The sequence below is a fragment of the Delphinapterus leucas genome, chromosome 3 (genome assembly GCF_059928025.1).
Source record: "Delphinapterus leucas isolate spDelLeu-1000000601 "Yukka" chromosome 3, BTC_Dleu_Yukka2, whole genome shotgun sequence".
Classification (NCBI taxonomy): Eukaryota; Metazoa; Chordata; class Mammalia; order Artiodactyla; family Monodontidae; genus Delphinapterus; species Delphinapterus leucas.
In genome coordinates, this window is record NC_143131.1 from 44,133,388 (window position 1) to 44,159,780 (window position 26,393).

The 26,393-nt window shown below is 37.1% G+C and overlaps 1 protein-coding gene across 3 annotated transcripts in view; it reads left to right on the forward strand.

The window, feature by feature from the left end:
• MTREX (Mtr4 exosome RNA helicase) overlaps positions 1 to 26,393 on the forward strand; it is a 139,230-nt gene that overhangs the window by 62,788 nt on the left and 50,049 nt on the right. For all 3 annotated transcript variants that reach the window (XM_022597483.3, XM_089908855.1, XM_089908854.1), the window contains 3 exons: positions 1,163 to 1,313; positions 17,130 to 17,302; positions 17,906 to 17,974. In XM_022597483.3, the coding sequence (XP_022453191.1) occupies positions 1,163 to 1,313; positions 17,130 to 17,302; positions 17,906 to 17,974 (393 nt within the window). The remainder of the gene's footprint in view (positions 1 to 1,162; positions 1,314 to 17,129; positions 17,303 to 17,905; positions 17,975 to 26,393) is intronic.

The following is a 26,393-nucleotide window of genomic DNA, read 5'->3' on the forward strand; positions in this document are numbered from 1 at the left end:
CCTGCCAGTGCAGGGTACACAGGTTTGAGCCCTGTTCCGGGAAGATCCCACATGCCGTGGCGCAACTAAGCCCGTGCGCCACAACTACTGAGCCTGCGCTCTAGAGCCCGCGAGCCACAACTGCTGAAGCCCGTGCGCCTGCAACCCATGCTCCTCAACAAGAGAAGTCACCGCACTGAGAAGCCTGCTCACCACAACGAAGAGTAGCCCCGATCCCCGCAACTAGAGAAAGCCCACAAGCAGCAAGGAAGACCCAACGCAGCCAAAAAATATATATTAAAAAAAAAAAAAGGAAGGAAGGAGGGAGGCAGGGAGGGAGAGAGAAGAAAAGAAAAAAGAGAAAGTATTCCTGAAGAAACATTGTAAGAAAAGTTTAGATCTCAAGGAAGTATTTTGGACATAAACCTTGTTGCAAATTAAGGTCACACTATTGTAACTAGCCCTTCTTTGGTAACAGCCACAATTAGGAGAAAGAGGAATTACCAAAGTGTTGACAAAGACTGGTCTGTAAATTTTGGGGAAACATTTAGGCAGTTTTATGTCATTTCAGGAAGCTGAGAGTTTCAAAATAATTTTTTCTGAATGTCATTCTGAAATAAATTTAGTGTGCTCTATTAGCATAGGCCAGGTTATACTGCAGTAACAAACCTAAATCCAGTAACTTAAAGGTTTGTTTCTCTTTACTTGTTCATTGCACGTTTACAAAAGAGACTATGCTTATTATTGTTTAGGGATTCAAGCTGATAGAGAAACCACCATCTTGAACATTAGCAGTCACTGTGCCAGCAGGGGAAATGTAGCTTTTCACACCAGCAGTTAAATGTTTGACCAGGAAGTGATAACATCACTGAAACTTATTTGCCCTCCCCACTGAGGGCAAAATGTGTAATCCTGTCAAGTACCTAGAAGGCAGAGAGCTAAACATACTTGGCCAACAGTATTTTAACTGCTACTGTCCTAGTTGGTGTTTTTTTTCCCCCCTTCACTTTCCCAAAGATCAACTGTTTTATCACTTTGTATTGGTCATTTAAAGGAAAGAACTTAATACATTTCTGTAGTATTCCTTAGCGAAGACTAAACCGTTAAGCAGTTCAGGAGGTTAAAAATATTGTTATGAATTTATTTTTAAAATCTACAACATTGACATGTTTTTTTCTCTCAGGGCTCAGCTGATCCACTAAATAGTGCTTTCCATTTGACCTACAACATGGTTTTGAACTTACTACGAGTAGAAGAAATAAATCCTGAGTACATGTTGGAAAAATCCTTCTACCAGTTTCAGCATTATAGAGCAATTCCAGGAGTAGTAGAGAGTAAGTATAAAATTACCATAGCAGCCTCATTTAGCTAGGGTAGACCAAATAGCAAAATTACGGTGTCATTGACTGCTTTAGCCATTGGTTTTTTTCTGGTAAGCCAAATCATTGTAACCAACTAGAACATTTTAAAATAAAAGAAAACACTATCAGGACATAATTCTATGGTTAATTCAAATTTAATATAATTTATTGTTATAGACATATCACATGATAATTCATATTCATGAATAATGATATTCAAAATTAATATAATGCTTTCTAAAGTCAAAAAAGTAAGTATTCTATTGTAACTATGTTCAAGTAGAATTGTGTGTTGATGCTTATTCTAGAAGATCGTGGCTAATTATCATATAGAACTGATTAAAATCTAAAACAGAAGCAAAGATTTAAAATTCTGGTTTGGGTAAATCTTATAAAAACAATGCATAGTTGTAAAGAAAAAAAAAACCCCAAATTTTGCAAAAGATACAAAGGAAATTTAAGACCATTTGTAATCTCACACAGACAGCCACACAACCACTGCTAACACTTCATGGTTCTTCCATCATTTTTATTTTTCATACATATTTTTCATATTTTTTTCAAAGTCGGGATTAACGATGTTTTGCTAATAACAACGATGTTATTATAATTGATATCATTTGTTAAACATTTATCATATGGCTAACCTTGTGTTAAATGCTTTACATTAACTCACTGATTCTGGCTTTTTTTAATTTAATTTCAATTATTCTTTGAAAGTATGGTTTTTAATAACTGCATAATATTTTCATTTTATGAATGTACTATGATTTATTTAACAATAAAGGCAAATTTGAGATATCTTTCTATCGTGGATAGGATACTACCACTCAATTTTATGCACCTGAAAGTAAATGAAGTATAATAATATACCTTAAAAAAATGAAAAGGCTTGGAACATCCAAGTAAGTTAAATTCTCATTTTTTTTACCCTTACCTGGATGACATCATAATTATTTCCTCTTAATTTCTTTGGTCTTAATTAAGAGATTTTCTTCATTACAAAATATAGAGCTGGAAGAAGCTTTGGCATCATTTTACAGATGTAAAAAAATAAGGCATAAGAGAAGTTAAGTCTGTATATAAGGTTACACATTTGATTGATGGCAGGTTTGACTTGGACTACAGTTCCTAACTAACCCATGCTGTTTTTATTAAAGTGTGGGTCATCCCTTTTAAATATGACAAGAATAGATGTAGTAACTTCTCTGGCTGAAAAAAAGACAACGATGAAAAAAATTCTTGGGCTTCAGTGGCTCAGTGGTTGAGAGTCCGCCTGCCGATGCAGGGGACTCGGGTTCGTGCCCCGGTCTGGGAAGATCCCACATGCCACGGAGCGGCTGGGCCCGTGAGCCATGGCCGCTGAGCCTGCGCGTCCAGAGCCTGTGCTCCGCAACGGGAGAGGCCACAACAGTGAGAGGCCCGCGTACGGCAAAAAAAAAAAAAAATTCTTGAGCTGGCTGATATTAAGACTTACCTTTGGGCTTCCCTGGTGGCACAGTGGATAACAATCTGCCTGCCAATGCAGGGGACACAGGTTCGATACCTGGTCTGGGAAGATCACACATGCCATGGAGCAACTAAGCCCGTGTGCCACAACTACTGAGCCTGCACTCTAGAGCCCATGAGCCACAACTACTGAAGCCCGCGTGCCTTGAGCCCATGCTCCGCAACAAGAGAAGCCACCGCAATGAGAAGCCCGTGCACCGCAACAAAGAGTAGCCCCCGCTCGCCGCAACTGGAGAAAGCCCGTGCACAGCAACAAAGACCCAACACAGCCTTAGATAGATAGATAGATAGATAGATAGATTAGATAGATAGGTAAATTTATATATAAAAAAAGATGTCAGATTTTTGATTTTTTTTTTTTTTTTTTTTTTTGTAGTACACGGGGCTCTCCCTGTTGTGGCCTCTCCCGTTGTGGAGGAGCACAGGCTCCGGACGCGCAGGCTCAGCGGCCATGGCTCACGGGCCCAGCTGCTCTGCGGCATGTGGGATCTTCCCAGACCGGGGCACGAACCCGTGTCCCCTGCGTCAGCAGGCGGACTCTCAACCACTGCACCACCAGGGAAGCCCATGAGTCAGATTTTTTAAAAATATTACTTTTTAAAACATTGAAGTATAGTTGATTTACAGTATTGTGTTGGTTTCAGGTGTACGGCAAAGTGATTTGGTTATACACATATATATGTATATATGTTCCGTTTTTAAAATTCTTTTCCATTATAGTTTATTATAAAATATTGAATCTAGTTCTCTATGCTGTACAGTAAAACCCTGTTTATCTAATTTATATATGGTAGTGTGCCTTTGTTAATCCCATACTCCCAATTTATCCCTCCCCCACCCTTCCCCTTTGGTAAAGTAAGTTACTTTTTAAACTTCACTTTCTATTATTCTTTTGTAATTCCATAGAAAATATCCCAGATACAGCAGGGGGTAGAGGGAGAATTCTCCAAGTATTTTCCCATTCATTTAAAGCCCTTCGGACTTTTAGCTGGGCTCAGATCATTCAATATGACTTTGAACAAGACTGCTACCCACACTGTGAGCTTAAACATTGCCACCAGGACTTCCCTGGTAGTCCAGTGGTTAAGACTTCACCTTTCAGGGTAGGAGGTGCGGGTTCACTCCCTGGTCAGGGAGCTGAGATCCCACATGCTAAGATCCCACATGCCTCAGGTTCAAAAACTCCAAAACATAAAACAGAAGCAGTATTGTAACAAATTCAATAAAGACCTTAAAAATGGTTCACAAAAAAAAAAATCTTAAAAAAAAAAAAATTGGGGGCTTCCCTGGTGGCGCAGTGGTTGAGAGTCCGCCTGCTGATGCAGGGGACGCGGGTTCGTACCCCGGTCCGGGAGGATCCCACATGCCACGGAGCGGCTGGGCCCGTGAGCCATGGCCGCTGAGCCTGCGCGTCTGGAGCCCGTGCTCCGCAACGGGAGAGGCAAGCCCCAACTGTTGTTGCTGTTGTTTTCAGTGTGGTTCTAACTGATTTATGTTTTAAAAGGATTGTTAACATAACCTCCTACCCCCTGTGTTGCTACCACATACTTGAATCTTCTTGCAATTGAATTATCCTTGCCTTTCCCTTAGCTCTCTTTTTAAAGGGGCGAGACCTGTTTTGCTAATATTTTGGAACCAACAAAAAGACTAAATATCAAAAGTATCTTTAGTGGAAGAAGTAGGAATTTAAGTGATGAAAGTGATAATTGTGGGGTAGTTGCAACACCTTTAGTAGTTTGCAGGGCTGAGCTGTGTGACCAAAGAGCACGTAGTGTAAGAGGAGATGGGTAGAGGTGATAGGGGCTATCCTCTGTGCTTTTAAATTGCAGAATACATCTTGAATGAAATTTATTTCCATTTCACTTATTACTTGGAAGAGTATGATTCCTTTTGCTATTGATAAATAGAATCTTTTCAAGAGACCTGGTGTTATTTTTACCACCTTAAGTATACCAAAATTAAAATGCAGACTGTTATCTTTGGAAGTACAGAATTAATCTTTATTTTACAAATACACTGCTTTAATTTTTACAACAAACTTAAATGGCTGTCGTACATGAGATGTTTTTCACTTTGATTTACTGAATCCACAGTAGATTTTCCAGTGAGTCATAGAGTAAAAATTCTTGGGGCTTCCCTGGTGGCACAGTGGTTAAGAATCCGCCTTCCAGTGCAGGGGACGCGGTTCAAGCCCCGGTCCGGAAATATCCCACATGCCGTGGAGCACCTAAGCCCATGTGCCACAACTCTGAGCCCATGTGCCACAACTTCTGAGCCCACGTTCCACAACTTCTGAGCCCATGTGCCACAACTACTGAAGCCCGTGCACCTAGAGCCCATGCTCTGCAACAAGAAGCCTGCACACCGTAACGAAGAGTAGTTCCCGTTCGCCGTAACTAGAGAAAGCCCACACGCAGAAATGAAAACCCAACACAGCCAAAAATAAATAAATAAATTTACGAAAGCAAACCAAAAACAGTATTTCCCTCATGGGGTTGTGAGAATCAACAACAACAAAAAGTGTTTTTTAAAAAAATACAAAACAAACAGTAAAAATTCTAGGATTTCTGGCTTCCCTGGTGGTGCAGTGGTTAAGAATCTGCCTGCCAATGCAGGGGCACGGGTTCGAGCCCTGGTCTGGGAAGATCCCACATGCTGCAGAGCAACTAAGCCCGTGTGGAGCAACTAAGCCTGTGTGCCACAACTACTGAGCCTGTGCTCTAGAGCCCATGCACCACAACAAGAGAAGCCACCTCAATAAGAAGCCCATGCACCTCAATGAAGAGTAGCCCCCGCTTGTCACAACTAATGAAACCCTACGCACAGCAACGAAGACCCAATGCATCCAAAAATTAATTAATTATTTATTTTTTTTAATTCTAGGATTTCACTGTTCCTTTACTGGAAAGAAAAATGCAGATTTAATTTTAATCCTTTTGTTTAGTTTCATTAATAGATAATGCCATGGTTAATAGCAGGAGCTGTGGAGTTAGACATGGGTTTGAATACAGACTACTTCAGCCTTAGTTTGCTCTTTTATGCAATTGGAATAATATCTAGTTCATCCAAATCATGAAAATTAAATGAGATCATTTATGTTAAATTCTCAGTAAGTGCTTGTTTTAATTAATGATAGTAATGCCATACATCAGTAAAGCCATTTAAACTTTAACCTTTTGTAAAATTTGCTCAGTACTGGGAGTAGCAGTCCATTTCCCCATCATTCACAGGTCTGTATCTACTGCACGTTTTATATGATACAAATATAATTTTGGAACCCCATTGCCCCTCTCCCTCAAAAGGGGGAAGTTGATTGCAGACTGTCTTAAGAGTTTATGGGCATATCTCACATGCTGTTTCCTAAGATACTGAGGCTTTCTTATGGCGGTACACTGCAGGAAAACCAGCTTATTATACTGAGGTTCCTCTACTTTTTGATTGGTGTGCAAGATATACTTTCCTTAATTTGGGAAAAAGCGGGCTGCACCTAAACTAACTTCCTGGAGTGGTATATATCTGTATTTAGAGTCCTAGATATAAAACACATGTGATTTCTTACTAGATACAAAACACATGTGATTTCTTAAACTGTCTCTCAAACTTTTGATTCATTAGTTAAGTGGTCTGAGAACAGAAATGATTTGGAGGGGAGGATGGGGGCAGTATTTAAGCATCAGGCAGAGTCTTTGTGTATCATCTCTCCATAAACAACTCCTGTCAGTGCTTATTTAGTATTCCACTGATACCTGCAGTGTTACTTTGTAACTTTTGGTAAGGCAGCAAGATTAGCATTTCACTGTATATTTTTCCTTTTCATATAACCTCTTATTGACTTTAGTCTGCCACATTTTTTAAATCATATCTTCTTCTGATAATGTTTACTCTTATAACGTGTTAAGAATAGCCTTCTATTCTCAAATGAAAGGAATACAGTTCATGTAAAAAGTAATGCAGTTCATTTAAAAATAACCAGGATAATGCAATATGCCTAAGAGAGTACAAAAGACCAGAAGTTAGAGGTAAAAACAAAAAGCAAAGAAAAGATCAAAAATTCCAAAGAACATATCTCAATACTTCAGCAGACTTTCCGGCAGATCTGACTCTGGTGTCACTAAAAATAAGCAATTAATACAAATAAATAGGCTTAGAGGAGGAGGACATGGTCTGCAAACTCTGGGTCTCCTCACACATCCCTGATAACATTTCAGTCTCTTCCTATAGCTAATTTTTCATCCAACTTTTTAAATGTCTAAATGTGTCTTACTTAAAATGTGGTGCCCAGAGGTAAATAGTATTTTCTATGGGAGGTCTGACCAGGGACAGGTACAATGGAAGTATTGTTATTGCTCTTGTTGACTTTTCTAAGAAAGAGAGAAGTCAAGTGCAAGGATAGCTGTAGAGAAGAGTGTCACAGTTGGTGCCAACTGTTGACCCAGTATTGCATGCTAAAAGTTCTTCGCACAAATTGACCTAAGCCCCCTTTCTACAAACGCAAGTGCAGGAACTTAATAGTAGTATATGTTATTGAGGTACATATATCCTGTTTTTTCAACATATGGTTAAAAAATTATGGATTTAGGTTTTTTACCAAAATTATTTATGAAATTATGGTCTTCATCAACAGATGGAAATTTATCTGTATTTATTTACTTTGGAAAGATTCCTGAGCATCTGGAGATGAAATGAGATGGTTTGTTCATTGTTAAGGATGAGGGAAATCCTGGAACTGGACCTTAGGGTTCTAATGTTTGGTCCTGCTCCCATGTGGCATGTGATTTGGGTCAGGTCTCCTAATTGTGATTCGAGTCCCAGAAGAATAATATAGATATTATAGCAACTATTTTGAATACTTAAAAGCATTAGGAGGCTCAGATTAAATAATTTTAAAAACTGCTTTTTCTCCTATAAAGTTCTCACCGCATGTGAGCTGCCCTTGCCGTCATACACCCTCAGTTAGCTCCATCTCTTAGGGTTTCAGCTTGAGTCCAGATGTTCTGTGGAGCTAATTCTTGCTCATTCTGCCCTGCAACCCTCCTCTATTATGATAAAAACAAAAAAGCTACCAGCCACCATGTAGTTGTTCTCTATCTCTTTACAGATGGGAAATGCTGTTGACTTTTTTTTTTTCTCTTGGGGTGCTTTCTGAATGCATATTGTTTGTTCTATTCTGGTACACCCCTCATACCCCAAGATTATTCTTTCATACCTCAGTCTATAAATCTGAACACAAGAAATCCTCAATGATGGGAAGAAGAGCCAAGACTTGCCTGGAAGGCATATTCTTTTCCAAAAATAACTCATTGTCTAGGACTAACAGTGAAATGAGGCAGGACGAAGTCCTCCTGTCATTGGAAGTGGCTGTACCTTCTGCAGGAAAGGACTCATGGATAAACTCCGCGTTGAAGCCCTGGGGTCCAGGCTATACTGGATACTAAGGATATAAGGGTGTCCAGGTGAGGGTTGGCTCACAGAAGCTCATAGAAAAACTTGAGGGGCACAGAGGTAAGCTGAGGCTGGCAAGGCTGGTAAGGGTTCTTGAAGCTGAGTCTGCAGGAAGGAAGTCCCTTGAGGCAGAGTTCTCTAGTGATCAGCTCACAGGAGCAGGATGCAGGGTTACAGTGTGCCAGTGGAAATTAGGAGCTGCCTATGACGCAGGTGGGTACTCTTCAGGGGGAAGGAAGAGAAGTGACTTCTAAATACTTTCTTTAAATTTTTTTTTCTTTTTTTACTTTTAAAATGGGATGTCTCCTAAGTGAATTTTTAAGTTGGTGTCATCTACTTAGAATAGATGCAGAAAGGAAAAGACCTGGGAAATTGGAGAGAGAAACAAACTTTTAATGGTTTTTTGTTTGTTTGTTTTTTGTCAGAAGATCTAACTTGGTGACGACATCTTTCCCTTCTGTCTCCATGCAGTAGATTGGATTTGTTGTTGTGTATAAGGATGACTGTGTGGGGTGGGAATTCAGCCAGAAGTTGGACATGCGTGGGGTATTAAGGAGGGTTCAGAAATCAAAAACTTTGCTTATTCCCATGCCTGATATCATGGTCCTAGGCTATCACATTTACCTTTTTCCATCTTTCCAAAAAAATAAATTAACAACCTAAATGCCTAAGAGAGTGCAAAAGACCAGAAGTTAGAGGGAGTAGTCTGTGAGAAGGTTGAAGATGATAATTTTAAAATAATAATACAGTAATATCCTTCTTCAGTGTTTACAGTGTGCTATACTGTTAGCTAAGTACTTTCCATATGTTCTGTCAGTCTCTAACTATAGCCTTGTGGGGCATGGCTACTATTGTTATCCTCATTTTGTGAGTAAAGAAACTGAAGCACAGAGGTTAAATACAGGAGTTTGGTCAATGGAATAGAATTGAGAGTCCAGAAATAAACCCATATATCTGTGGTCAATTGATTTTTGACAAGTGCTGCTGTGACAGTTGATAGCCACATGCAAAAAAAGTGAATTTGGACCCTTACCTCACACCATATACACAAATTAACTGAAAGTGGATGAAAGTCCTAAATAAACAGCTGAAACCATAAAACTCTGAAGAAAACATAGCTAAAAATCTACATAACCTTAGATTTGGCAGTGGTTTCTTACATAAGATACCAAAAGTACAAGCAACAAAAGAAAAAATAAATAAATTGGATTTTATCTAAACTCTAAAACTTTTGCACTTCAATATATACCAACAATAAAGTGAAAAGAAAACCCACAGAGTGGGAGAAAATATTTGTAAATCATGTATGTGATAAGGGTCTAGTATCCAGAATATATAAAGACCACTTACAACTCAACAACAAAAAACCAAACAATATAATTTCTTTTACTAAACATCTTTATTGGAGTATAATTGCTTTACAACGGTGTGTTAGTTTCTCCTTTATAAAAAAAGTGAATCAGCTATACATATACATATGTCCCCATATCTACTCCCTCTTGCGTCTCCCTCCCACCCTCCCCATCCCATCCCTCTAGGTGGTCACAGGGCACCGAGCTGATCTCCCTGTGCTATGTGGCTGCTTCCCACTAGCTATCTATTTTACATTTGGTAGTGTATGTATGTTCATGCCACTCTCTCACTTCATCCCAGCTTACCCTTCCCCCACCCCGTGTCCTCAAGTCCATTCTCTAGGTCTGCATCTTTATTCCTGCCCTGCCCCTAGGTTCTTCAGAACCTTTTTTTTTCCCCCATGTATATGTGTTATATATGTTTTTCTCTTTCTGACTTCACTCTGTATGACAGACTCTAGGTCCATCCACCTCACTACAAATAACTCAATTTCATTTCTTTTTATGGCTGAGTAATATTCCATTGTATATATGTGCCACCTCTTTATCCATTCATCTGTCAGTGGACACTTAGGTTGCTTCCATGTCCTGGCTGTTGTAAATACAGCTGCAATGAAAATTGTGGTACATGACTTGTTTTGAATTATGGTTTTCTCAGGGTATATGCCCAGTAGTGGGATTGCTGGATCGTATGGTAGTTCTGTTTTTAGTTTTTTAAGGAACCTCCATACTGTTCTCCATAGTGTCTGTATCAGTTGACATTCCCACCAACAGTGCAAGAGGGTTCCCTTTTCTCCACACCCTCTCCAGCATTTATTGTTTGTAGATTTTTTGATGATGCCCATTCTGACCGGTGTGAGGTAATACCTCACTGTAGTTTTGATTTGCATTTCTCTAATGATTAGCGGTGTTGAGTGTCTTTTCATATGTTTGTTGGCAATCTGTATATCTTCTTTGGAGAAATGTCGATTTAGGTCTTCTGGCCACTTTTGGATTGGGTTGTTTGTTTTTTTGATATTGAGCTGCATGAGCTGCTTGTAAATTTTGGAGATTAATCCTTTGTCAATTGCTTCCTTTGCAAATATTTTCTCCCATTCTGAGGGTTGTCTTTTCATCTCGTTTATGTATTCCTTTGCTGTGCAAAAGCTTTTAACTTTCATTAAGTTCCATTTGTTTATTTTTGTTTTTATTTCCATTTCTCTAGGATGTGGGTCAAAAAGGATCTTGCTGTGATTTATATCATAGAGTGTTCTGCCTATGTTTTCCTCTGAGAGTTTTATAGTTTCTGGCCTTACATTTAGGTCTTTAATCCATTTTGACTTTTACTTTTGTGTGTCATGTTAGGGAGTGTTCTGATTTCATTCTTCTACATGAAGCTGTCCAGTTTTCCCAGCACCACTTATTGAAGAGGCTGTCTTTTCTCCATTGTATACTGTTGCCTCCTTTATCAGCCATAAGGTGACCATATGTGTGTGTTTATCTCTGGGCTTTCTATCCTGTTCCATTGATCTATATTTCTGTTTTTGTGTCAGTACTATACTGTCTTGATTACTGTAGCTTTGTAGTATAGTCTGAAGTCTGGGAGCCTGATTCCTCCAGCTCGGTTTTTCTTTCTCAAGATTGCTTTGGCTATTCGGGGTCTTCTGTGTTTCCATACAAATTGTGAAATTTTTTGTTCTAGTTCTGTGAAAAATGCCAGTAGTAGTTTGATAGGGATTGCATTGAATCTGTAGATTGTGTCGTGTAGTCATTTCCACAATGTTGATTTTCCCAATCCAAGAACATAGTAGTATATCTTTCCATCTGTTTGTTTCATCTTTATTTTCTTTCATCAGTGTCTTATAGTTTTCTGCATACAGGTCTCTTGTCGCCTTAGGTAGGTTTATTCCTAGGTATTTTATTCTGTTTGTTGCAGTGGTAAATGGGAGTGTTTCCTTAATTTCTCTTTCAGGTTTCATCCTTAGTGAATAGGAATGCAAGAGATTTCTGTGCATTAATTTTGTATCCTACTACTTTACCAAGTTCATTGATTAGCCCTAGTAGTTTTCTGGTAGCATCTTTAGGATTCTCTATGTATAGTGTCATGTGACCTGCAAACAGTGACAGCTTTACTTCTTCTTTTCCGATTTGGATTCCTTTTATTTCTTTTTCATCTCTGATTGCTGTGGCTAAAACTTCCAAAACTATGTTGAATAATAGTGGTGAGTTTGGACATCTTATCTTGTTCCTGATCTTAAAGGAAATGGTTTCAGCTTTTCACCATTGAGGACGATGTAGGCTGTGGGTTTATCATATATGACCTTTATTATGTTGAGGTAAGTTCCCTCTATGCCTACTTTCTGGAGGGTTTTTATCATAAATGGGTGTTGAATTTTGTCGAAAGCTTTCTCTGCATCTATTGAGATGATCATATGGTTTATCACACTGATTGATTTGCGTATATTGAAGAATCCTTGCATTCCTGGGATAAACCCCACTTGATCATGGTGTATGATCCTTTTAATGTGCTGTTGGATTCTGTTTGCTAGTATTTTGTTGAGGAGTTTTGGCATCTATGTTCATCAGTGATACTGGCCTCTAGTTTTCTTTCTTTGTGACATCTTTTTCTGGTTTTGGTATCAGGGTGGTGGTGGCCTTGTAAAAAGAGTTTGGGAGTGTTCCTCTCTCTGCTATATTTTGGAAGAGTTTGAGAAGGATAGGTGTTAGCTCTTCTCTAAATGTTTGATAGAATTTGGCTGTGAAGTCATCTGGTGCTGTGCTTTTGTTTGTTGGAAGATTTTTAATCACAGTCTCAGTTTCAGTGCTTGTCTGTTGGTCTGTTTGTATTTTCTATTTCTTCCTGGTTCGGTCTCGGAAGGTTGTACTTTTCTATGAATTTGTCCATTTCTTCCAGGTTTTCCATTTTATTGGCATAGAGTTGCTTGTAGTAATCTCTCACAATCCTTTGTATTTCTGCAGTGTCGATTGTTACTTCTTCATTTCTCATTCTACTGATTTGAGTCTTCTCTCTTTTTTTCTTCATGAGTCTGGCTAACGGTTTATCCATTTTGTTTATCTTCTCAAAGAACCAGCTTTTAATTTTATTGATCTTTGCTGTCATTTTCTTCATTTCTTTTTCATTTATTCCTGATCTGATCTTTATGATTTCTTTCCTTCTGCTAACTTTGGTGTTTTTTTTGTTCTTCTGTCTCTCATTGCTTTAGGTGTAAGGTTAGGTTGTCTATCTGAGATGTTTCTTGTTTCTTGAGGTAGGATTGTAGTGCTTGCTATAAACCTCCCTCGTAGAACTGCTTTTGCTGCATCCCATAGGTTTTGGGTCATCGTGTTTTAATTGTCATTTGTTTCTAGGTATTTTTTTGATTTCCAATTTGATTTCTTTAGTGATCTCTTGGTTATTTAGTAGTGTATTGTTTGGCCTCCATATGTTTGTTTTTTTGCAGATTTTTTCCTGTAATTGATACCTCGTTCCATAGCATCGTGGTCAGAAAAGATAACTTGAAACGATTTCAGTTTTCTTAAGTTTACCAAGACTTGATTTGTGACACAGGATATGGTCTATCCTGGAGAATGTTCCAGGAGCACTTGAGAAGAAAGTGTATTCTGTTGTTTTTGGATGGAAGGTCCTATAAATATCAATTAAGTCCATCTTGTTTAATGTATCATTTAAAGCTTGTGTTTCTTTATTAATTTTCATTTTGGATGATCTGTCCATTGGTGAAAGTGGGGTGTTAAAGTCCCCTACTATGATTGTGTTACTGTTGATTTCTCCTTTTATGGTTGTTAGCATTTGCCTTATGTATTGAGGTGCTCTGATGTTGGTTGCATAAATATTTACAATTATATGTTCTTGGATTGATCCCTTGCTCATTATGTAGTGTCCTTTCTTTTCTCTTGTAACATTCTTTATTTTAAAGTCTATTTTATCTGATATGAGTATTGCTACTCCGGCTTTCTTTTGATTTCCATTTGCATGGAATATCTTTCTCCATCCCCTCACTTTCAGTCTGTATGTGTCCCTAGGTCAGAAGTGGGTCTCTTGTAGACAGCATATGTACAGGTCTTGTTTTTGTATCCATTCAGCCAGTCTGTGTCTTTTGGTTGGAGCATTTAATCTATTTACATTTAAGGTAGTTATCGATATGTACGTTCCTATTACCATTTTGTTAATTGTTTGGGGTTTGTTATTGTAGGTCTTTTCCTTCTCTTGTGTTTCCTGCCTAGAGAAGTTCCTTTAGCATTTGTTGTAGAGCTGGTTTGGTGGTGCTGATTTCTCTTAGCTTTTGCTTGTCTGTAAAGGTTTTAATTTCTCTGTCGAATCGGAATGAGATCCTTGCTGGGTAGAGAGTAATCTTGGTTTTAGGTTTTTCCCTTTCACCACTTTAAATATGTCCTGCCACTCCCTTCTGGCTTGCAGAGTTGCTGCTGAAAGATCTGCTGTTAAACTTTTGGGGATTCCCTTGTATGTTATTTGTTGTTTTTCCCTTGCTGCTTTTAATATTTTTTTGTATTTAATTTTTGATCATTCAATTAATATGTGTCTTATCTTGTTTCTCCTTGGATTTATCCTGTATAGGACTCTGCGCTTCTGGAGTTGACTATTTCCTTTCCCATATTAGGGAACTTTTCAAATATAATCTCTTCAAATATTTTCTCAGTCCATTTCTTTTTCTCCTCTTCTGGGACCCCCTATAATTCGAATGGTGGTGCGTTTAATGTTGTCCCGGAGGTCTCTGAGACTGTCCTCAATTCTTTTCATTCTTTTTCATTTATTCTGCCTGTCGTAGTTATTTCCACTGTTTTATCTTCCAGGTCACTTATCCATTCTTCTGCCTCAGTTATTCTGCTACTGATTCCTTGTAGAGAATTTTTAATTTCATTTATTGTGTTGTTCATCATTGTTTGTTTGCTCTTTAGTTCTTCTAGGTCCTTGTTCAAAATTTCCTGTATTTTCTCCATTCTCTTTCCAAGATTTTGGATTGTCTCTACTATCATTACTCTGAATTCTTTTTCAGGTTGACTGCCTATTTCCTCTTCATTTGTTTGGTCTGGTGGGTTTTTACCTTGCTCCTTCATCTGTTGTGTGTTTCTCTGTGTTCTCATTTTGGTTAACTTACTGTGTTTGGGGTCTCCTTTTCGCAGGTTGCAGGTTCGTAGTTCCTGTTGTTTTTGGTGTCTGCCCGCAGTGGCTAAGGTTGCTTCAGTGGGTTGTGTAGGCTTTCTGGTGGAGGGGACTGGTGCCCATGTTCTGGTGGATGTGGCTGGATCTTGTCTTTCTGGTGGGCAGGACCGTGTGTGGTGGTGTGTTTTGGAGTGTCTGTGACCTTATGATTTTAGGCAGCCTCTCTGCTAATGGGTGGTGTTGTGTTCCTGTCTTGCTAGTTGTTTGGCATAGGGTGTCCAGCACTGTAGCTTGCTGTTCGTTCAGTGGAGCTGGGCCTTAGTATTGAGATGGAGATCCCTGGGAGAGCTTTCGCCATTTGATATTACGTGGAGCCTGGAAGTCTCTGGTGGATCAGTGTCATTATCTCGTCTCTCCCACCTCAGAGGCACGGGCCTGAAACACGGCCAGAGCACCAAGACCCTGTCAGCCACATGGCTTGTGTTACTGCAAAAATTATCCCGGTCTCAGAACAGTCTCTCTACAGCTTTGAGTGGAATTCAAAGTTCAGTGCAATTCGTGTAAAAACAAGCAGCCCAAGTTCATAGATCACACTGGTTTCCATCCACAGTGTTCAGGGTCCATGGAACTCTTGACCTGCTAGTGTTGGAGGGTCTCCTGCAGGGGCAAGGAGTGGCTTGGCTCACCATGGGGACAAGGACAGTGACCCTAATTTTTCAATGGACAAAAGATCTGAATAGACATTTTTGCAAAGAAGATATATAAGTACATGAGGAAGATATATATAAGTACATTTTTTCATATAAGTACATGAAAAGATGGTCGACATCATTAGGGAAATGCATATCATAACCATAGCAAGATACCTCACACTCACTAGGATGGGTATTTATTTTTTTTAGGTAATTAACAAAATGGTGTGGTTGTTGTAAAAAATAGTTTAGCACTTCCCCAGCAATTTAAATATAGAATTACTGTAAGACCCAGCAATGCCATCCACTCATGGTATATAAGCAAAAGAATTGGAAATACGTTCAAACAAACTGGTGCATGAATGTTCATAGCAGCATTACTCACGGTAGCCAAAAGGTGGAAATAATCCAAATGTCCATCAACTGGTAAACAAAATGGTGTACCCATATAGTGTGATATTATTCCACCATTAAAAGAAATGAAGTACTGATACATGCCACAACATGGATGAACTTTGAGAAGATTATGCTAAGTGAAGGAAGCCAAAGACAGAAGCCACACATTGTATGATTCCATATATATGGAATATCTAGAATAGGCAAATTCATGCAGACAGAAAGGTTGCCGGGGTCTGGTGGAGGAAAGAATGAGTAGTGTTTGCTTAAAGGGTATGGAGTTTTGGGGTAGTGAAAATATTCTAGAACTACATGGTAGTGATGGTTTCATATATTGTTAGTGTACTACATGTCATTAATAGTGAATTTTATGTGTGTTTTACCCAAGTAAAAATAGTGTTTGTTCACAGTGGGAAAGAGGCATAATGGAATGAGTGAGGATGGGAGGTCAGCACTAGCTGCAAGAATTGGAGCAGGGAATGGCATCAGAGATGGTTAGATTAACTAAAAGGACAGTTGCTGAAAAGGGCTAGTGTTTTGGCCACTGACTGAGTAGAGAGATAACTATGGTTGAATTTCCTGTCTTCTGTTTTGGGAGACATAGTCCCAGGTGGTGGAGGAAGCCTGATGACATTAACAAACTGGGTTTTTTGCTGAGTTAAAGCGGCATATTAGAAGATCCAAAATAGTGCTGTCCAGTAGAACTTTCTGTGGAAATATTCTCTCTGTGCTTTTCAGGTAGTGAAGTCAACAGCCACATATGGCTGTTGAGCATTTGAAATGGTGCTACTGCAATTTAAGAGCTAAATGATTAATTTTATTTAATTTTAATTATTTTAAATTTAACTAGCCGCGTAGTGTCTACTGGGTATTATACTGGAAGGTGCTGATATGGAACATTTCTACTATAATACAAAGTTTTACAGGGCAGTGCTTGTTCAACAGTGTAGGTCTAGAATTCTCAGAAATAGTCTTCTCCCCCTATCCACAGGAGAGAATTAACTTGCCAGACAAAACCACTCCAGTTCAGAATCACTTTGAGGTCACAGTGAGTTGGGGAACTGTGAGAAGAAATAGAGAAGGTGAACCTTAATGGGGAAGGGAGAAACTAGACAGCATGTCTTATGGTTGTCTCTGAATCTTTCCCTCAAAGCTTCTAACCTAAGCAGTCTGAATTTGTTCCCTACAATTGTAGTGGTAAAAAAAGATGTATCTTTGGTATAATTTACATAAGATGTATAATTTTGTGATGTTGTATATGTGTTTTATTTACTTACAGAGGTAAAGAACTCAGAAGAACAGTATAATAAAATAGTAATACCAAATGAAGAAAGTGTAGTCATCTATTATAAGATTAGGCAGCAGCTTGCCAAATTGGGTAAAGAAATTGAAGAATATATTCACAAACCAAAATATTGCTTACCATTTCTACAACCAGGTCGTTTGGTAAAGGTATGTCATTATTTTTGTCATAAATTATTTCAATATTTAATATTTTTTGCATGAAGCTTCCAATTTTTTTCTTATCTTGGTAAAATACAGTAGTTTTTTTAATCTATATTAATTTTATTCTTTTACCTGTTTCATGTGGCACTGATTAAGGAAGGAGGGGTCATGTGAAGGCCTTTTAATCGCTACTGATTTTCATTTGGGGGGATATAAATTGAAGTGGACAGTTTTGGAATTAACATGAAATATTTCCAGTTATGAAATGCTGTCCCAGAGTAACGCAGTTTTAAGACCTGGATGAATTCATTAGCTATAAAAAAGACCTCAGATATTCTCCAAACAAATACACCATATCATTTTTAACATTTATTTGCCAACTGAGAAATTCCTGTTATTGCTGTTCTGGAATCCCTTGAAATTTGGCAGAGATTTCTTTCTGTAGGGTTAATTTCTTTTTTTTTCTTTTTTTTAAGTTTAACAATGATCTTTCAAAAAAACATTTTATCAGGAAGACTCAAAGTTTTATTAGCCTGTAATGTGGGCATGATATCTAAATTGCCTTTTGGACATAAACATTCCTTTTTACTTGCTTTACTTTCTTTTCAGGTAAAGAATGAAGGAGACGATTTTGGCTGGGGTGTAGTGGTGAATTTCTCAAAAAAATCAAATGTTAAGGTAATCTGTTGTCCTAAAAGTGGAATTGTATGTAAATTTTTAGTGAAATGTTTTTTCAGGCTCAGGAAATTGATCAGATTAGAAATACCATTACCAAAAAAGAAAGAAAGAAATAGCATTACCTTAAGAGAAACTGTAATAAATTCTATATAAGGAATTAATCTTTTGAATAATCATAAATTTTATCCTTAAAGTGGTATGGTTATTTTCCTAACACTATCACAGATTTTAATTTCATGACAGTTTTACATTTATTCTCTGAGTTCACCAGTCCTTTTTATAAATTTACTGTTTAAATTGAATATTAGAAAAAATTAGCATTTGACACTGAAAATTGGAATTTTGATTCAGGTATATGTTAGAGACATAAAAGAAAGAACTTAGGAAAGCTGGTTAATTTTATTTACTCTCTCTACATGAAGGCAATAATAAAGTTGCTTTTGGTCATTATTTATATAAATACTTTGAAGAGATTACGTATACATAAAGTCAAGGATGATTTTGATAATTTGTTAGAAAAATGATTACCTCAAAATTAAATAAGCCTTCCCTTCTATTATATTTTCTTTACCTGCAGTAGGCACTAACCAACAGGTGCCAATATATGACCTCAGGCAGGACATTCTGAATCTTCATGCCTGTTTTTTCTTTTCTTTAAAATGAAGGGTTTGCATGAGATGATCTCATGATTTTGTTGTCATTAACTTCTTTGTCCCGCCTATGTGTAAAGGCAATTAAGAATTAAGCTTTGGGATTGAAAGTTAGTCCTGAAATATGTAAATGAACTTTGAGATACTGAAGCCATTTGTTGTGGAGAAATAATTAAGTTCATAGGTTTGTGATAGGACTTTTGATTAATGATCTATGATTAATCCCACTGAATAGATTATTACCATTTTCATAATTTACAGGAATGTTTTTCAAAGTATTGTCACACTCATTGTCTCATTTGATTCTAATTTAAGAAGCATTCATTGACCATAGACACAATTCCTGTACTCATTTTATGAACAGAGGCAAGCAGATAATGAAAATTTAAGGCAGATTATGAAATACTTCAGTAAAGATATAAGCAAAGTGCATTTGGAGCAGGAGGAGGAAGAAATTTTGTCTGAGCTATTAGAGATGGCACCTGAGAAGGAAGAGAATGTAAAATTTTAAATGGAACCTTGAACACTATGTAGAATTTCATTAGATGGATATTCACTGGTGGAAGTAGTATGCAGCAGGCACAGAACATTTCAGGTGAAGGGAAAGAGTAAAATAAAAAGTATTGAGGTTAATCATGGAAAGTATTTAAAATACAGATTTTGAGTATGTTGGGTCTAGATTTAAATATTTGAAATCAGTGGCAGGCCATTGAAGGTTAATCGGTTGGTTGATTGGTTTGCTTGGGGTTTTTTTTTCTTCCAGTTTTATTGAGATACAGTTGACATACAGCATTATATAAATTTAAAGTGTACAATGTAATGATTTGACTTACGTACACCATGAAATGATTACCACAGTACATTGAGTGAACACCCATCATTGCATATAGATACATTAAAGAAATTTAAAAACTCTTTTCCTTGTGATGAGAACTCTTAGCATTTACTCTCTTAACTTTCATGTATAGCAGCACTGTTATGTTATAATTATATTATAACATTATAATTAATGGCACTGTTGATTACATTTATCATGTTGTACGTTATATCCCTAGTATTTATTTATCTTATAACTAGAAGTTTATATCTTTTTATTACTTTCATCTAATTCCCCCTTCCCCTACCTCTGCCTCTGGAAACCACAAATCTGATCTCTCTGTCTATGAGTTTGTTTGTTTTGGGAGCATAATTGACTGACAACACTGTTAGTTCCTATTATACAACATAATGATATATTCTGTACATTTCAAAATGTTCATAGTGATAATTCTAGTTGTCACCAGGAAAAGATATTACATAGTTATAGACTATATTCCCCACACTGTACATTTCTTGCCTGTGACTCATTTATTTAGTAACTGAAAGTTTGTACCTCTTAATCTCCCTCGCCTATTTCTCTCCTCCTCCCCTCCCCTTCCCTCTGGCAGCCATCTTTTCTCTGCATCAATGACTCTGTTTCTGTTTGGTTATGTTTGTTCACTCGTTTTGTTTTTCATATTCCACATTTAAGTGAAGTCATCTAGTATTTGTCATTCTCTATCTGGCTTATTTCATTTAGCGTAATACTCTCCGGGTCCATCCATGTTGTTGGAAATGGCAAGGTTTCGTTCTTTTTCATGGCTTAGTAATATTCCTGTGTGTTTGTTTGTGTGTGTGTGGGAGAGAGAGAGACATTTTCTTTCCTCTATTGATTGCACTTGGGTTGCTTCCATATCTTGGCTATTATGAGATATACAGTAATACTGCAAGGAACATAGGCATGCATATATCTTTTTGAATAATAGTATTTTTGTTTTCTTCAAATAAATACTCAGGAGTGGAATTGCTGAATCATTTGGTAGTTATATTTTCACTTTTTTGAGGAACCGCCATACACTTTTCCATAGTGGCTGTACCAGTTTGCATTCCCACCAACAGTGCACAGGGGTTCCCTTTTTTCCATATCCTCACCAACATTTATATTTCTTGTCATTTTGTTAATAGTCACTCTGTCAGGTGTGAGGTGAATAGCTTATTGGGGTTTTGATTTGCGTTACCCTTATGATTAGTGATGTTGCATCTTTTCGTGTACCTGATGGCCATCCTGATGACTTCTTTGGAAAAACATCTACTCAGGCCCTCTGCCATTTTTTAATCAGGTTGTTTGGTTTTTTTGATGTCGAGTTTTGTGAGTTCTTTGTATATTTTGGATATTAACCCCTTATTGGAGATATCATTTGCAGATATTTTTTCCCATTAAGTCGGTGATCTTGTTCTTTTGATTTCATTTTTTAATATTTCATGGCAAGTATATATTAACACAGTTGACTTTATGTATTGATCTTGCATTCCGTAACTTTGCTAACTTTATTAGTTCTAATAGTGGGTTCTTTAGGATTTTCTTGTCTGCAAATAGAGGTGGTTTTACTTCTCCCTTTCCATTCTGGGTGCATTTTATTTCCTCTTTTTGCCTAATAGGCCTAGCTAGAACCTCCAGTACAATATTGATGGAGCAGATGCCCTTGTCTTTTTCCTAATCTTGAGGTGGGGGGATCATTCACTCTTTCACCATTAAGTATGTTTTCATAAGTGTCCTTTATTGAGTTGAGGAAGTTTCCTTCTTTTCCTAGTTTGTTGAGTGTTTTTGTCATGAGAGTTGTTTTTTGTCAGATGCTTTTTATACGCCTATTCAAATAATCATGTGGTTGTTTTTTATTCTCTTTTGTGTTTAATCTGATGAAGTATATTATATTAATTGATTTTCAAATACTAAACCAACTTTGGATTCCTGGGATGAATCGTATTTGTTCATTCTCTGTTATCCTTTTTCTGTGTTAATGGATTTGGTTTGCTAATATGTTGTTAAAGATATTTGCACCCATATTCAAAGGAGATAATGGTTTGTAGTTTTCTTTTCTTTTGCTGTCTTTCCCTGGGTTTGGTATCAGGGTAATGCCTGCCTCACATAATGAGTTAGGAAGTGTTCCCCTCCTCTTCTATTTTTTGGAGGAGTTCTTTAAGAATTTATATTAATTATTTAAATATTTGGCTGTGATGTTACCTGCCTGGGCTTTTCTTTGTGGATTGTTTATTGATTGTTAAATCAGTTTCTTTATTTGTTATAGGTCTGTTCAGTTTGTCTGTTTCTTCTAGAAACAGTTTCAGTGATTTGTGTTTTTAGGAATTAATCAATTTCATCTAAGTTACCTAATTTAGTGGTGTACAGTCGTTCATAATATTGCTTTATAATCCTTTTTATTTCTGTAAAGTTGTTAGTAATGTCTCCTCTTTCATTTTTTTTTTAACATCTTTATTGGAGTATAACGCTTTACAATGGTGTGTTAGTTTCTGCTGTATCACAAAGTGAATCAGCTATACGTATACATATATCCCCATATCCCCTCCCTCTTGCTCTCCCTATCCCACCCCTCTAGGTCACAAAGCACCGAGTTGATCTCCCTGTGCTATGTGGCTGCTTCCCACTAGCTATCTGTTTTACATTTGGTAGTGTATATATGTCCATGCCACTCTCTCACTTCATCCCAGCTTACCCCCCTCTTTCATTTCTGATTTTGATAATTTTAATCTTTCACCTAGCTAAAGGTTTATCAGTTTTGTTCATCTCAAAGAATCAGCTCTTGGTTTCATTGATTTTTCTTTATTTTTCAGTTTCATTAATTTCTGCTCCTTTATAATCTTTATCATTTCCTTCTATCTCCTAGCTTTAGACTTAGTTTGCGGTTCTTTGTCCATTGTCTTAAAGTGGAAGATTAGGTTATTAATTTGAGATTTTCTTCTTTTATAGTACATTTATACCAATGTCTTTTATAAGACATTTATACCAATAAATTTCCATCTGCAAGGATTTTAGCTGCATAAATTTTGGCATATTGTGTCTTCATTTTCATTCATCTCAAAGTATTTTTTAATTTCCCTTTCGAGTTCTTCTTTGACCCATTGGTTATTTAAGAATGTGTTTATTTCCATATATTTGTGAATTTCCTAAATTTCTGTCTGCTTTTGATTTCTAATTTCATTCTGTTGTTGAGAACATACTTGATATTATTTCATTCCTTTTGAATTTAGTGAAGTTTGTGCAGTGACCTAACATGTCCTCTCCTGCAGAATGTTTCATGTATAGTTCAGAAGAATGTATATTCTGTTGAGGTGAGATGTTCTTTAGGTATCTGTTAGGTCTAGTTTTTTTTAGAGTGTTGTTCAGGTCTTCTATTTCTTTCCTTGCAGATCCTTCTATCTAGTTGTTTTATTCATTGTTAAAAGTGGGGTATTGAGGTCTCTTAACTATTATTGTTGAAATGTTATTTCTTCATTTCTGTCAATTTTTGCTTCATGTGTTTTGTGTTCTGCTAAAGTGTGTTTCATCTTATGATTAGTATAGCCTACTTCAGCTTTCTTTTGATTGTTGTTCATATGCTATATCTCTTTCCATCTTTTTTACTTTGAGTCTTTTTCATATCAATGAATTTAAACTATGTCTCCTATAGACAGCATGGTTGGATATTGTTTTATCTAATCTGAAAAATCTCTGCCTATTGATTGGGCTGCTTAATCCATTCACATTTAATGTTATTATTGGTATGACTAGATTGATGGCTGTCTTTTTTTGTTTTCTATGTGTCATTTCTTTTTTTGTTTTTCTATTCCTCCTTTAGTGCTTTCTTTTGCATTGAGTACCTGTTTTCTAATGTGACATTTTAATTTATTTCATGGGCTTTTTTCTCTACCTATATTTTTTGTTATTTTCTTAGTGGTTGCTAGGGCTTTCCATATACATATTAACATAATAGAATAAGCTTCAGATTTATACTAACTTAATTCCAGTTAGATATAGAAACATTACTCTTTTATGCCTCTGTTCCATTTTCCCTCTTTTTGTGGTATATATGTTATAGATATTATACCTATAAATGTTACAAACCCAACAATACATGTTATAATTATTACTTTATATAATGTTATAACTTTTAAAGAAGCTTAGAGGAGAAAGGAGAGTAAGTATATATTTATAATTTCTGTTATATTAACCTTATTTATCATTTCTGGTTGTCTTTCTTAATTCCTATGAATTCAACTTACCATCTAGATTTACTGACTTAGCCCAATACTACTTTGCTCCCACCTACTTTCTTTGTTTTATTATAGGCAAATATACTACATTTCTGTTATAGGCTCAACAGTCTCAACAATTCGATATATACATTTTGTTTTATATAATTAGTTTTTAAGTCATTTAAGAGAAAAGAAAAGTCAATTATTTTGTCTTTTATAATTACCTTTACCAGAGTTGTTTCTTCATGTGGATTCAATATTATGACTAGTGTCACTTACTTTCAGCCTCAAGAACTTCCTTTAGTGTTTTCTGTAAAGCCGGTATGCCAGCAAAACATTCTCTCCGTTTTTTTGTTTATTCGGGAATGTTTGTTTTTGAACGATAACTTTGCCTGCATATAGATTTCTTGGTTAAGAGGTTTATTATGTGAATATGCTAACCCACTCCATCATTTCTCCTGGTAAGTTTCTGCTATTAACCTTATTGTAGTCTCCTTGTAAAAAGTAAGTCTTGCTTTTCTCTTACTCCTTTCAAGATTTTCTATTTATGTTTGGTTTTTGCATTTTTGCTGTGATATGTGTATTTGGGCATCTTTTTGCATTTACTCTGTTTGGAGTTCATTGAGTGTCCTGTAGATTGTTTTTCAATTAATTTTGCTAAGTTTTCAGCCATTATTTTATTAAATATTTTTTCATTACTTCTTTCCTCTTTTTCTGGTATTCACATTATGTTTATGTTGTCATTCTTACTGGTGACCTACATTTCTCTGTGGCTTTGTTCATTTTTCTTCTTCCCCCCCCCCCCCGTTTTTGGATTATATCATCTCTTCCACCCTATCTTCAAATTTGTTAATGCCTTCTTGTACTTCACATATGCTGTTGAATTCCTCTAGTGAGTTTTTCATTTCAGGTATTTCACTTTTGAAATCCAGAATTTCCTGTTGGTTCTTTTTATTATATCTGTCTGTTAATATTCTTCTCTATTTGATTGTTATTGTCAAATTGGGACATTGATTATTGTCCCTTCCTTTACTTCTTTAATTATGGTTCCATAGTTCTTTGCACATATTTATAATGGCTACCTTTAAGACTTTGTTTAATCCAACATCTGGTCACTCTCTCAGGCACTTTCTGTTGCCTGCTTTTTTTTCTGTTTTATAGGTTATAGTTCATACTTTTCTGTCTTTGTCCATGTCTCATAATTTTTCCTTAGAAATTGGACATTTTCAATAATATATTGTAGCACTCTTGGTACTGGTTTCCCCCACCGCCCAAGCCAGGTTTATTGTTGTTATTTGCTTGTTTATATGTTTAACGAGCAGCTAGATTTTTTGAGTGAAGTGTATTCCACCTCCCTCTTCCCCCTACAGTGCTGAACCTTTTATGTTTCTCCTTGGCACAGCCTTGGATATGCCCATAGTTACTCTGGGATGACAGTGGTTTTAAAAAGGGTTTCTTTGTGTCTTTCCCTGAACATACCCTTCTGTTAAGCCCCACTAATTGCAGGAGGCTCCTCCTAGCTTTCCCCCCACCTCCCCTCCCCCAAGGTTCTCTCCTGTAAACTAGCTGGCCTCCATATTTTGTCTGTATTTCCAGTGATTCTACACATTTCCTCCATTTGTCTTTCACCAACGGCCTTCACTGTTTTTGAGCATGCTCTAAAGTTTGAACTTCCCCAGCCTCTATTGCAAATGAAATCACTTTCTTTTGGAAGGTATTAAGAGCAGCTTTAAGGCCTGCTTCTCCCCCCACCCCCACCCCCAGGCACAGTCTCTGAGCCAAGTTCTAAAGCTTGGTGTGGGAACAATGGTCCACTTCTCTCTGGGTGACACTCCTGCTTTAGGCCCTGAGGGCTAAGTGGAGCATAAGAGCCTCACATCTTCTCAGCTTGCCTCTCCCAGCTTGGAATCAATGTCTTATAAGCCAGGACAAGGGCAGTTGAGGCCCCAGTATTCTCAGAAGTGCTACCCCCAAGATAATCTCTGGCTAAGCAGTGGGGACAGGGCAGAAAAGGGGAGCCCCCACCTCTCTGCCCCTACAATCCCCTACTTGCCCAGAACTTAGCCCTAGCAATAGGTAGGTGGGAGCAGAATAAGAAATGCTGATGTCATGCTCTTCCTGGGAAGATAGACCTCTACCTGAGATTTGCAGGCAGAGCAGCCCTCCTGTGTTCTGGGCTTCACCAGTCTGCAATTCCTGTTTTCTTGAGTTAGGAAGCAGTGAGAGGGGAGTGGTCTTGGTTTAGATATCACAAATTCTTACTGAATTTTCATAGATTTCCTTGAATATGTTTTTTCCTTTGCTCTATGCCCTTAGAACCATTTCCAGAGACTTTAAATGGTTGGGTTTTTATAATTTTCTCCAGTTTTGCTGGGGAGGAGATTTGTGGAGCTCCGTATGCTGTCATGCTGGTAGTTGACAGGTTTTACATTTTTAAAGGAGAAAAATTATAGCGAATATAATTGCATTCACACACACACACACACACACACACTGTGGATAGGTTTCTTAATTATTTGTCTCTACTGGTCCTTAATCCATGTATAAAAATAATGCCAGTTGATGAGAGTTCTTTTAGGCAAAGATGGAATGGGGAATAGAGAGAAACACATTCATTTTATTCTGCTTAAATTGGTGGTGAAACTGATTTTTCCACTGAGCTCTTTACATTTGTTCACTAAAAATATGAAGTTTTTTTTTTGTATTTTTATTAGTTTTGT